The sequence below is a fragment of the Carassius gibelio genome, chromosome A18 (assembly GCF_023724105.1).
Source record: "Carassius gibelio isolate Cgi1373 ecotype wild population from Czech Republic chromosome A18, carGib1.2-hapl.c, whole genome shotgun sequence".
NCBI classification, from domain to species: domain Eukaryota; kingdom Metazoa; phylum Chordata; class Actinopteri; order Cypriniformes; family Cyprinidae; genus Carassius; species Carassius gibelio.
In genome coordinates this window covers 18,518,524-18,531,613 of record NC_068388.1, presented here as the reverse complement: position 1 = coordinate 18,531,613, position 13,090 = coordinate 18,518,524, and the positions used below count along the sequence as shown (strand labels likewise).

The window sequence follows — 13,090 nt, the reverse complement described above, 5'->3', positions numbered from 1 at the left end:
TTTAGAATAAGTGCAAGTATAATTTGCTGTTCATGAAGAGGCAGAAAAGCTTTATGAGATTAGATGAAATGTTGCCCATCTCTGTCCGTCCTGATGAAATTATCATCCATGAAATGAAGAGCTGTGCTGGTATCCAGCGGAGGCGTTAGTGTTTGGGTGTGAGAGATGCAGATGGTCTCTGTGCGTTTCATGCTTTGCCACTGCTTGTTATATTATTAAATGGGATCAGCCAGTAGAGTCTCAATCTTTGTTTTGACAGGTTGTGGAACCTCTATCACAATGCAAACTGATGCATGTATTAGAGTGAGCGATGGAAAGAGGATCAGCAATTCAATGGCACTATATGTGTTACTGAAACATGAACCAATACATGCTTTCATAATTTATAACAGAGTTTTACAGTAATTGTTCTAAATGGCACACATCTTAACTTTAGTGTTAACCCAGATGACAAATCTATAAAAAACTAGCCTATTAGTTACACAAAGTAAAATTTACATTACCCAAAGTTAATTTACATAATATATGTTAATTATATGTTTATATAACTAATATATTTATATATTATTGTATTTATATTCATGACAACAAATTGCATTCATATTACCATGAAACCATGTCCAAGTTTGTACATTTACAGTTATCATTATATTGTTTTCTTTGCAGCTATGTATTACAACAAGGAATGTGCATTTAAATTTAAAATAATGTTTCTTTCAGTTTATCTGATCTGGAATATGTCCATGCTATTGTATATGTATTGTTCTTCTGTATATGTACAGTACTTTAAACTATATGGGGTTAGAAAAGGTTCAATGCATTACGTAAGAGACACTTTCATTCAGAATGAAAATGCTCAGTCTAAAAAGTACTCTTTTTCTGCCACTGTACTCTAAATAACTTCAGAGCTGCATGTGCTAGCAAAGAGTCTCTGATATTAATAGATTATAGCCTATATTTCACAACACTCCATGAAAACAGAGCAGACCAACAATGGCCACAGTAACACCTTGATAGTAAAACTAGACTGAATATACAGTAGGGTCAGTCAGTACACACAGGATTCTTGCTCCATGCCAATATTTTTACCAGACTGCTATTTTAAAGTAACAAATTTAGTAAATAATTTTTAGTAATAGTACAGGCAATCAATATGTAATCATAAAATATATAAAATAAATAAAAATATAAATAAAACCAACTGTTCTCTTATTACATTAACAAAATGCACTCTAGTCTAATTATGAGTAACAGATTTGGTTACATAATCCAAATTACATTTCCAAGTCCATGACAGCACCACATGTTAACAATAATACACAACATGTCACTTGAAAAACTATTGCCTTCAAGATGGGGAGAATCAACCCAGCACTCCTGAATTCTCCCTCAAACATAACAGACAGTGGCATGCACAGACCTTTGGAGGGGCAGGGGGAAATGGAGTTACAAAGGGCACAATCACGGACCGGGGGTGGGGGATGATGGTGGGGATTTGGACCCTTGTGTCTATTTTTCTTTGTACTGTTTTTGAAAGCACAGCTTCTCTTGTTTTGTTGCACTCTTTATTAGTAAAGTTTTGCCTTGTTGAAGACCCACGACTCCTGGCCATTTGATCATCCCTACTCTTGGATTCATCTAGTGGGGAGTTGGCTCAATCCCTTAATTCAGTGACTTCGAACCCAACAGACCCGGGTTCAATCCCACCTCCACCTCCCTTCCCCCTCACAGACCATATGACTGTGCCATAGACTTGGTTCCTGGAGCATGCCCACCGCGAGGTAGGCTTTACTCTCTCTCTGCCCCTGAGAGGACCGCTATGGAAAAATACCTCAAGGAAGCCTTGGATAATGGTTTTATTCGTACTTTAACCTCACTTGCTGGAGCAGAGTTTTTCTTTGTTGAGAAGAAGGATGGTGACCTCAGGCCTTGCATCGACTACAGGGGTCTCAACCGCATCACCATTAAGAATCGCTACCCCCTGCCCCTGATGACCTCTGCATTTGAGATCCTGCAAGGTGCCACCATATTCACTAAATTAGATCTCCGAAATGCCTACCATCTGGTCAGGATTTGAGAAGGGGACGAGTGGAAGACCGCTTTTAACACCCCGACGGGCCACTATGAGTACAGAGTAATGCCCTTTGGCCTGGTCAATGCCCCAGCTGTCTTCCAGGCGCTGATTAATGATGTCTTGCGGGAGATGCTGAACAAGTTTGTTTTTGTCTACCTTGACGATATCCTTATTTTCTCACGCAACTACCAAGAACACATTTAACATGTTCGACAGGTCCTTTCCCAGTTACTTGAACACAGCCTCTTCGTCAAGTTGGAAAAGAGTGAATTTCATGTGTCCTCAACCCCATTTCTTGGCTTCATCATTTCCAAGGACAACATCCAAAAGGATCCTGGCAAGGTGTGAGCAGTGCAGGAATGGCCTCAACCTAATTCCGTGAAGCAGGTACGTTTTCTTGGGTTTGCAAACTTTTATAGAAGATTTATTAGAAACTTCAGCTCTGTTGCAGAACCTCTCTCCGCACTCACCAAGAAGTCTGCCCGATCATTCATGTGGACTGAGAAGGCCAATCAAGCTTTTAACAAGCTGAAGAGACTCTTTACATCTGCCCCTATCTTAACTCTTCCAGACCCAGAGTTGCCCTTTGTGGTGGAGGTTGACGCTTCTGATGTAGGGGTAGGGGCAGTCTTGTCCCAGAGAGCCAGGGTCGACAACAGGCTTCACCCATGCATCTGTCTCGACGACTAACTGCAGCAGAGAAGAATTATGATATTGGAAACCGAGAGCTGTTGGCAGTTAAGGTGGCATTGGAGGAGTGGAGGCATTGGTTGGAAGGGGCCAAGCACCTGTTCCTCATCTGGACAGACCACAGAAACCTAACATACATTCGGGAGGCCAAGAGACTGAATTCCAGCCAAGCACGCTGGGCACTGTTTTTTAACCGGTTTGACTTTGTTCTTTCTTACCGCCCAGGTTCCAAGAACTCAAAACCAGATGCGCTTTCGAGGCAGTTTGACTCCCCAGAAGAGGAGGCCAGACCAGAACCCATCCTTCCCACCACCAAAATAATAGCAGCTATCCAGTGAGGCATTGAGGCAGCCATTAAGAAGGCCCAACGGCATCAGTCGGATCCAGGTAATGGTCCACCAGGACGTCTTTTTGTCCCTAACCGCCTACATTCTGATGTGTTGCAGTGGGCACATGCATCCCTCCCCTCTGGTCATCCTGGGTCCTCTAGAACTTGCAAGCTCGTCCAGAGGAGATTTTGGTGGCCAAAGTTGCAAAGGGACGTCCGTGATTTTGTCGCCGCTTGCACTGTGTGTGCCCAGAACAAGGAGCTCAGAACCCACCCTCAAGGACTACTGCACCCTCTACCTATCCCTAAACATCCTTGGTCGCACATATCTCTGGACTATGTCACAGGTCTGCCTGAATCCCAAGGTAATACTGTCATTCTTGTGGTGGTGGATAGATTTTCTAAAGCCTGTCAACTCCTGCCATTACCCAAACTTCCCACAGCTAGCCAGACTGCAGAGCTCCTAATGCAGCATGTGTTCAGGATTAATGGATTCCCCCAGGATATTGTCTCCAATAGAGGTTCCCAGTTCACCTCCCGGTTCTGGAAGGATTTTGGTCATCTCATTGGGTCTGACATCCGTCTGTCATCTGGTTTTCACCCCCAGTCTAATGGGCAGACAGAGAGGGTGAATCAGGAGATCGAGAAGACTTTGAGATGTTTGGCAGCAGACAATCAGACCACTTGGAGCTCTCGATTAATCTGGGCAGAGTTTGCACATAATACTCTCTACCATTCTTCCTTAGGCATGTCCCCTTTTGAGTGTCAGTACAGTTTCCCTCCCATTTTGTTCCCTGGACAGGAGCCAGTGGTATGTGTCCCTGCTGCTGCTCAACTAGTTCGCCGTTGTCAACAGGCTTGGAAGAAGGCCCGGAGAGCTTTACTGAAGGCAACTCAACAACAGCGGAGGCAGGCAAACCGGCATCGGAGGTTGGGACTATTGCTTTGTCCGGGTCAGAGGGTGTGGCTTGCAACCAGAGATCTGCCTCTGCGGGTGGAATCTCGCAAACTGGCTCCACATTATATTGGTCCTTTTAAGATCCTCAGGAAGATAAATCCAGTAGCTTACCACCTACAGCTGTCCAGGTCCATGTGGATTCACCCAACATGTCATGTCTCTCGGCTAAAGCCTGTTGTTTGTTCTTCTCTGTCCCCAGCTCAGAGGACTGCCCCAGCTGCCCGGATTGTCGATGGACAACCAGCTTACAGGTTGGTGGATTCTCGTCAGGTCAGAGGAAAAGTACAGTATCTGGTCGACTGGGAGGGTTATGGCCCAGAGGAGCGCTCATGGGTGCCTGCTCGAGACATTCTGGACCCTACGCTCATCACGGATTTTCGTCGCACCCAAAGACTCCACCAAGTGAACGTCAGGAGCCGTTCTTAGAGGGGAGACTCCTGTAAGGAATCCTTAACAGGACTGCTGTTTTCCTCCTGGTCGGCAGGTGGCGACCCTCACCAGACTCCTGCTGAACACTATCACTCATTATGCCTGATGCCTCACACCTGTGTCTTGCCCTATTTAAGTGTGTTTGTGCCATGCCTTATTGTTCAGTCTTGAGCCTACCTGTTTTTTTTATTTACCTGTTGCAAGCTAAGTCTGTCAAAGTTTAAGTTTAAGTCTTTGGACCCTTGTGTCTATTTTTCTTTGCACTGTTTTTTGGAAGCACAGCTTCTCTTGTTTTGTTGCACTCTTTATTAGTAAAGTTTTGCCTTGTTGAAGACCCACGACCATCCTGGCCATTTGATCATCCCTGCTCTTGGATTCATTTAGTGGGGAGTTAGCTCAATCCATTAAATTAGTGACTTTGGACCCAACAGACCCGGGTTCAATCCCCACCTAGAACAGCCCTGTTACAGTTTGGGTGGACAATATGGCAAAAATGTCACAATTTTATTTATTTATGTATTTTTTTTACATAATTTTATCACTATTCTTTGTCATGTTTTTTTATTTTTTTATTTTTTTTTATTTTTTATTTTGCAAGCTATTTGAGCATTGCAGCCAAACTTATTTCCTTATTATAAAGACAAAGCCTGTTACTTTAAGGTAACAAAATATGAAAAAGAATGGTGGATATTTAGGCCAAAGTGGGAGAAGATCAAAATTTTTATCTGTCATTATTTTATCTTTTTTATTAAAAATAAATAAATAACTGAAAAAATAGAACAAAGATATACATTACAAATCCACATAATATACAAATAAAAATAAAAATTTGTTTTATTTTCAGGTAAAATAGTATTTAGCAGTAGCATTCAAAAAAATTAATTAACTATATACATTGATTCCTTTTAAAGCAACTGTAATAAAGTTTTTCAGTCAAGAGTATTGTGTGATGTTTCTCTTTGTGTTTGATGTTTTATTAACTTTAAATAGGTTAGTGTTTTGTTTTTAATTGACCCACTAAAAAGTTGTTGTAAACCTGAATGAGTAAAACATACTGCTAAACATACTGTAAACTCTATTTTGAAGAAGAACCAACTGTTTGGTTATCCAGATTCTTCAAAATATCTTATTTTGTGTGCAGCACAAGAAAGACATTAATATAGGTTTGGGACAACGTGAGTGAATAAACAATGACAGAAATTCCATTTAATTGTAAACTATCCCTTTTAATTAAAGTCGGCAGCATGTAGCCTACTGTCCCTTTAAGACCTGCACACATCTGATATACAGACATGGATCTGTTTCTTTCAGTTATTCACTTAATATTGTTTTTTTTTTCAGTGTACTTTCAGCATTAGCATATTTATTGATGTGTTGAAAAAAAGTCTTTTGAATTGTCAAAAGCATGTTGAGAGCTGACACAGTTTCTGAATAGTAGATTGAAATTACAGAGTAGAAAAGATTTTCACAAAATGAAAAAACTGTGATTCTGAAAAGAAAAGATTGGACTGCCCTGGGATACATTTATATTATTCTCTTTCTCTCTTTTCAGATGACTTGATTCATGAAGCCTCTGGATTATTTCTGGATGTGGCCTCCTCACCCCCCTCAACCCATTTGTTTGGCAGCTTCCATACAGACAGGAATCCAGCTTCTTTAGTCCAGTCAGATCCCAAAGGCTCGTCAAAGGGTATCAGGGAACAACCTGAATTTTCCTCTATACTCACATTACTTGCCAGCTCGGCACAAAAGCCTCCTGAACTCTTGTCAAAAGTTGTTGCAAGTTACAATGAAACACAATGGCCTTCAAATGTATATTTGGAACATGTGGAGCCATCATCTGTGCTGGTCAGCAACCAGTCGTCCAGCTCAGGTTTGTTCGCAACCTGGATGTTTTTTTTTCTCATTTTTCTACAGCTCATTGTGTTCATACAGACTAGTCAATCATGGGTCAATTGTTCCTTAAACTTGGCAGTGTATTATGGAAATGTTGATTTAAACTGAATCAACAACATATTCAAGCATGAGCAAAATATCTAAGTAAATAGGGTATGATTTAAAAATGAGCATCCCTCCAAAACATAGTAAACATCCTTAACAAACATCTACATTTCTGTATCTTATTAAGTGTAAATAGTGTATATAATTAGTTGTATTTATAGGCAGGGGTGCACATTAGCAGTCTGCAGGTCCGCATGCGCAAAAAAAAAAAAAAGAATGCGCTATACTGTATAAATACATTTTGACAGCGCATTTACGTACCGACATGGTTGATAGCTGTTAATAAATAATTACCATTTTAGATTGACAGACTGTAAGATTTATTTTCCAAACTGAAAAAAATCTAGGCTATACCATGCCGTTTTCAGAGCAGTTGCATGTTTTCTACAGGTATTCAACCCGAAGCATGCATTCTCAATCTGAAGCACATTCTTGATGTATTGTAAATTATTTTTTTAATGACCCAAACAAAGTTAATTGGAAACACACTTAGAGAAAAGACTAATGGCAAAGCTGATCAGTTTATTGATGAAAATTTTTTCTGAGATGGCCTACTTGTATTTTTTTATATAAAACATAATATACCTTATCAAACTTAAAACATGCAACTTTTCATATGTAATGTTTATACGTTTGTATATGTGTTAAAACATGCAATATGAACTTATTCACAGCATCTGAAACGAAAATGTTTCAACAATCTTATGACAGTTTGTATCTGTTTTATGTGCTGGCGAATTGGTGACTGATTTATGTGATTTTTTTTTTATGATCTCAATAGTAAATTTTTAACTATCATATATATATATATATAGATAGATAGATAGATAGATAGATAGATATATTGCAGATAGTACACATCTGCTTATGGACCTTTGTGCTTAATTTTTATTCTTCTTTAAATTTAAATGTTTTTGTAAAATACACACACAAAAAAAGTTATGATTTCTTGTAGGACAGGGTTGAAACAATATATTGAATTACATTATAATTATATTGTATATTTATTAGGAAATATATTTAGATTTAAAGTTTTTGTAAAATACTCTATAAACACACGTGACCTTATTAATTGATTATTACTGCATTATTAAACCTTTCCAGTTAAAGTCCCATGAAGCCATGGTTTACAGTGAATATAAGAAAAGCCTCTAAAATCACTGTAAACCAGTGCTTCCTGGGTCTTATTGGTTTATTTTATGATGGCATGTACATTATTTAACCATATTTATCACATTAAATCAGTATTTGATGTACCTTAGAACAACGGTCCCCAACCTTTTTAGCACAAAGGAACGGTTTAATGTCAGACAATTTCTTCACGGACCTGGCTTTAAGGTGCGATGGATAAATACATAAAAATAAAATGATACAACTGACATAAAAACTGTGACCAACTGTGACCTTCACATGACTAAGATGTAACACAGATTTAAATCAATCCTTTTTTCAAAATAAAAGATTGTTATGGCTCAGCGCACTTCTACCTCCACCTAGAGCCTTTATTATTTGTTTTGCAAAAATCCACCGCTCCCGGCTCTTCTGGTCAAATCATTGTTGTTTTGTGTTGAAAATGTAAAAAAATATATATATAATGAGCAAGTACATCATGAATCCATTTTTTTTGTCTTATCCTGAATCACTACGGTACAAATATAATAAGTGTTTATATTCAGACTATTTTATTCTGGTTGGGTTTGGCAATGCTGCAGAGTAGCACAGTAGGCTACCTGCGTGACTCGCCACAGATGTAAACAGAGAGAAGTAGCTCCGGCTACAGTGTTTTTCCGCCAGACGCGAGCGCCAAAAGTTACAGACTGCAGCTTTAATATAAATTATTATTCTTTCTTGTGCGGCCCGATACCAAATGACGTACGGACCGGTCTCTGTCCGCGGCCCGGGGATTGGGGACCGTTGCCTTAGAAGATTAAAAAACATTTGATCATACTTAAAATGCCTTTCTTCTAGATCCTGCTATGTAAATAAATGACAGTATATTCTGTTAGAACCACATTTTACATACAAATACCTCTATTTACTGACATTAGGTATCACTGTCCTTATTACTTTACCTTTATACTCTTCATAAAATCATTGTTAACATTATCCTCACCACCATCCCCATTATTGTTTCAATCACAGTCATCACCATCATTATAATCATCCCTTCAATATCTTCATTCTCTTTAGATGTCCTACAGTCACATCACACCTCTCTTATCTCAAGCGTTTTTTTTTTTTTTTCAGAGTTTGAGTGGATATCTAAACATGAGGCATCTGCGGCCACATCCAGAGCTGCAGACCCTCTTCATAAAGCAAGTGATTCTAGCAGATATTCACCTGAGCAGAGAAACACTGCTGCACCCAATAGATCTTCGGCTGCAGCTGTGAACACACAACGAGAACGACCAGACATTACTACCACTATTGTATCTCAACCTACAATATTTAACAGCAATACCACAACCAGCATCCCCTTTGGGAAAACCACAAATCAGATTAGCACTACCCAATCATCTGCTGCTAAACGACACTCCAAAGCACCTAGGACAGCAATCAGAACTACAACTACAGAATCTCCAAAGACAACACCTAAAATCCTTCCTGCTGACACCTTAGAGAGCGCTAAGTTGGACCATTCAAGGAGCACCTTAGTTCCTCCAAGAGCTTCTGCTACTGATGCCTCCATGCTGAGATGTAACATCACTGACAAGATGTGGATAAAAACAGGTGCGATTGCTCTGATCAAATGCTGATCTTTATGGAATTACAGAAAATCATTGTAGTGTAACAGTGTTGTAGTCGAGACCAGCTCATTCAAGTCTGAGTTAAGACCAGAAGAGGGTTGATTCCTACTTAAGACTGAGTCTACACACGCGCACACACACACACACAGAATGTTTTAGAATTGTTGCCTTAATATTGTCTCTGAATGTTGATTTAGAATGTTACAAGTTGTAGAGGAATTTAAGTGACGAAACAAATATCATGTCTCATCTCAAGATGAACATGAAACAAACAGAAACTAAGGCTTTCGACAAAAGTACAACTTCAGGATTAACAGTTTCAAAAATTTAAAACACTACTCCACATAGGAAAAACATACATTCCAGCTACTTACTGACCTGATGCAGACACATATAGCTGAAGCTGACTGATATAGTCTTGGTCTGGAGCGAGATAAAGTAATGCAAAAATAAGCGGCCAGTCTCAAAACTGCAGAAATGGCTCTCAGTTAGAGTGTGCTGCAGTTCCACTTTCCACCACAGATTTACATGGAAAAATCGGTAGGGCGCTTTTGAGGACAGGAACCCAGCCAGCAATGACATGTGGGGCCCAGATGAGGGCAAGGAACCGAAACTCCATCGGTGACAGAATGGAGAAAAAAACCTTGGGAGAAACCAGGCTCAGTTGGGGGGCCAGTTCTCCTCTGACCAGACGAAACCAGTAGTTCAATTCCAGGCTGCAGCAAAGTCAGATTGTGCAGAAGAATCATCTGTTTCCTGTGGTCTTGTCCTGGTGTTCCTCTGAGACAAGGTCTTTACAGGGGATCTGTATCTGGGGCTCTAGTTGTCCTGGTCTCCGCTGTCTTTCTGGGCAGTAGAGGTCCTTTCTAGGTGCTGATCCACCATCTGGTCTGGATACGTACTGGATCCGGGCGACTGCAGTGACCCTCTGATCTGGATACAGACTGGATCTGGTGGCCACAGTGACCTCGGAACAAGAGAGAAACAGACAAATATTAACTTAGATGCCATTCTTCTAATGATGTAGCAAGTACATAGGGTGTTATGTGAAGTGTTTCCGGTTCCGGTTTGCCTAATTAATGCAGCCTAAAAATTATTTAACGGATTTGGATATTAAAAGCATATTAGTATGTTATGTGTATGCCAGGTTAAAGAGATGGGTCTTTAATCTAGATTTAAACTGCAAGGGTGTGTCTGCCTCCCGAACAATGTTAGGTAGGTTATTCCAGAGTTTAGGCGCCAAATAGGAAAAGGATCTGCCGCCCGCAGGGTATTATCAAATTGCCTGAGTTTTGAGAACGTAGCGGACGTAGAGGAGTATAATGTAAAAGGAGCTCATTCAAATACTGAGGTGCTAAACCATTCAGGGCTTTATAAGTAATAAGCAATATTTTAAAATCTATACGATGTTTGATAGGGAGCCAGTGCAGTGTTGACAGGACCGGGCTAATATGTTCATACTTCCTGGTTCTAGTAAGAACTCTTGCTGCTGCATTTTGGACTAGCTGTAGTTTGTTTACCAAGCGTGCAGAACAACCACCCAATAAAGCATTACAATAGTCTAACCTTGAAGTCATAAATGCATGGATTAACATTTCTGTATTTGACATTGAGAGCATAGGCCGTAATTTAGATATATTTTTGAGATGGAAAAATGCAGTTTTACAAATGCTAGAAACGTGGCTTTCTAAGGAAAGATTGCGATCAAGTAGCACACCTACAGTAGGTTCCTAACTGATGAAGAAGAATTGACAGAGCAACCATCAAGTCTTAGACAGTGTTCTAAGTTATTACAAGCAGAGTTTTTAGGCCCTATAATTAACACCTCTGTTTTTTCTGAATTTAGCATTAAGAAATGACTCGTCATCCAATTTTTTATATCGACTATGCATTCCATTAGTTTTTCAAATTGGTGTGTTTCACGGGGCTGCGAGGAAATATAGAGCTGAGTATCATCAGCATAACAGTGAAAGCTAACACCATGTTTCCTGATGATATCTCCCAAGGGTAACATATAAAGAGTGAAGAGTAGCGGCCCTAGTACTGAGCCTTGAGATACTGCACTTGTGATCTATATGATACATCTTCATTCACTGCTACGAACTGATGGCGGTCATATAAGTGCGATTTAAACCATGCTAATGCACTTCCACTGATGCCAACAAAGTGTTCAAGTCTATGCAAAAGAATGCTGTGGTCAATTGTGTCAAACGCAGCACTAAGATCCAATAAAACTAATAGAGAGATACACCCACGATCAGATGATAAGAGCAGATCATTTTTAACTCTAAAGAGAGCAGTCTCAGTGATACGGTCTAAATCCTGACTGGAAATCCTCACATATACCATTTTTCTCTAAGAAGGAATATAATTGTGAGGATACCACCTTTTCTAGTATCTTGGACAGAAAAGGGAGATTCGAGATTGGTCTATAATTAACAAGTTCTTTGGGGTCAAGTTGTGTTTTTTTATGAGAGGCTTAATAACAGCCAAGGTTTTGGAGACATATCCTAATGACAATGAGGAATTAATAATAGTCAGAAGAGGACCTATGACTTCTGGAAGCACCTCTTTTAGGAGCTTAGATGGTATAGGGTCTAACATACATGATTTTGGTTTAGATGATTTAACAAGTTTATACAATTCTTCCTCTCCTATAGTAGAGAATGAGTGGAACTGTTCCTCAGGGGGTCTATAGTGCACTGTCTGATGTGATACGGTAGCTGACGGCTGAATGGTTGCAATTTTATCTCTAATAGTATCGATCTAACACCAATAGAGTTCAGAATGTCTATAAATGCTGATCCCAATGCATCTTTTTCATTATCGACATGGATATTAAAATCACCAACTATTAAAACTTTATCTGCAGCCAGAACTAACTTGGATGTAAAATCACCATGGTGCCCTGGTGGCCTGTATACAGTAGCCAGTACAAACATAACAGGGGATTTATCATTAACATTGTTTTCTCTGGATAATGTGATATGAAGCACCATTACTTCAAACGAGTTATACTTGAAGCCTGCCCTCTGAGAAATCCTGAAAACGTTGTTATAAATTGAAGCAACTCCTCCCCCTTTGCCTTTTAGACGCAGCTCATGTTTATAACATTAATCTTGGGGGGTGGACTCATTTAAAATAATGTAATCATCAGGTTTTAGCCAAGTTTCTGTCAAACAGAGCACATCTATATTATGATCAGTTATCATATTATTTACAAAAAGTGTTTTCGTAGAAATGGATCTGATATTCAATAAGCCAAGCTTTATCATTTGTTTATCCATATTGCATTTGTTTTTTATTTGTTGAACCTCAATTAAATTGTTAGCCTTAACTTGGTTTGGACGTTTTTTGTATTTTCTAGTTCGGGGAACAGACACAGTCTCTATAGTGTGATATCTAGGTGAAAGAGTCTCTATGTGCTGAGAATTAACTGACCTCTGTGACAGGAGGCAGCTAGCAGACGGTTGGTTTAGCCAGTCTGTCTGCTTCCTGACCTGGGCCCCAGTTAGTCAAGTATAAACACTAAGACTATTTGCCATATTTCTAGAGAGAAGAGTGGCGCCACCCCAGGAGGGATGAAGACCATCTCTTTTAAACAGGTCAGGTCTGCCCCAAAAGCTCGTCCAATTGTCTATGAAACCTATGTTATTCTGTGGGCACCACTTAAACATCCAGCCATTGAGTGATGACAATCTGCTATGCATCTCATCACCACGGTAAGCAGGGAGGGGACCAGAGCATATTACAGTGTCTGACATCGTGCTTGCAAGTTCACACACCTCTTTAAAGTTATTTTTAGTGATCTCCGACTGGCGAAGTCGGACATCATTAGCGCCGGCATGAATAACAATCTTACT

General features: G+C 39.7%; 1 protein-coding gene across 1 annotated transcript in view; it reads left to right on the top strand.

Annotated features, from left to right (window-relative positions):
- kiaa1549lb (KIAA1549-like b) overlaps positions 1-13,090 on the top strand; it is a 75,296-nt gene that overhangs the window by 5,728 nt on the left and 56,478 nt on the right. The window contains exons 2-3 of the mRNA XM_052531098.1: positions 6,032-6,352; positions 8,728-9,210. Of these exons, the coding sequence (XP_052387058.1) occupies positions 6,032-6,352; positions 8,728-9,210 (804 nt within the window). The remainder of the gene's footprint in view (positions 1-6,031; positions 6,353-8,727; positions 9,211-13,090) is intronic.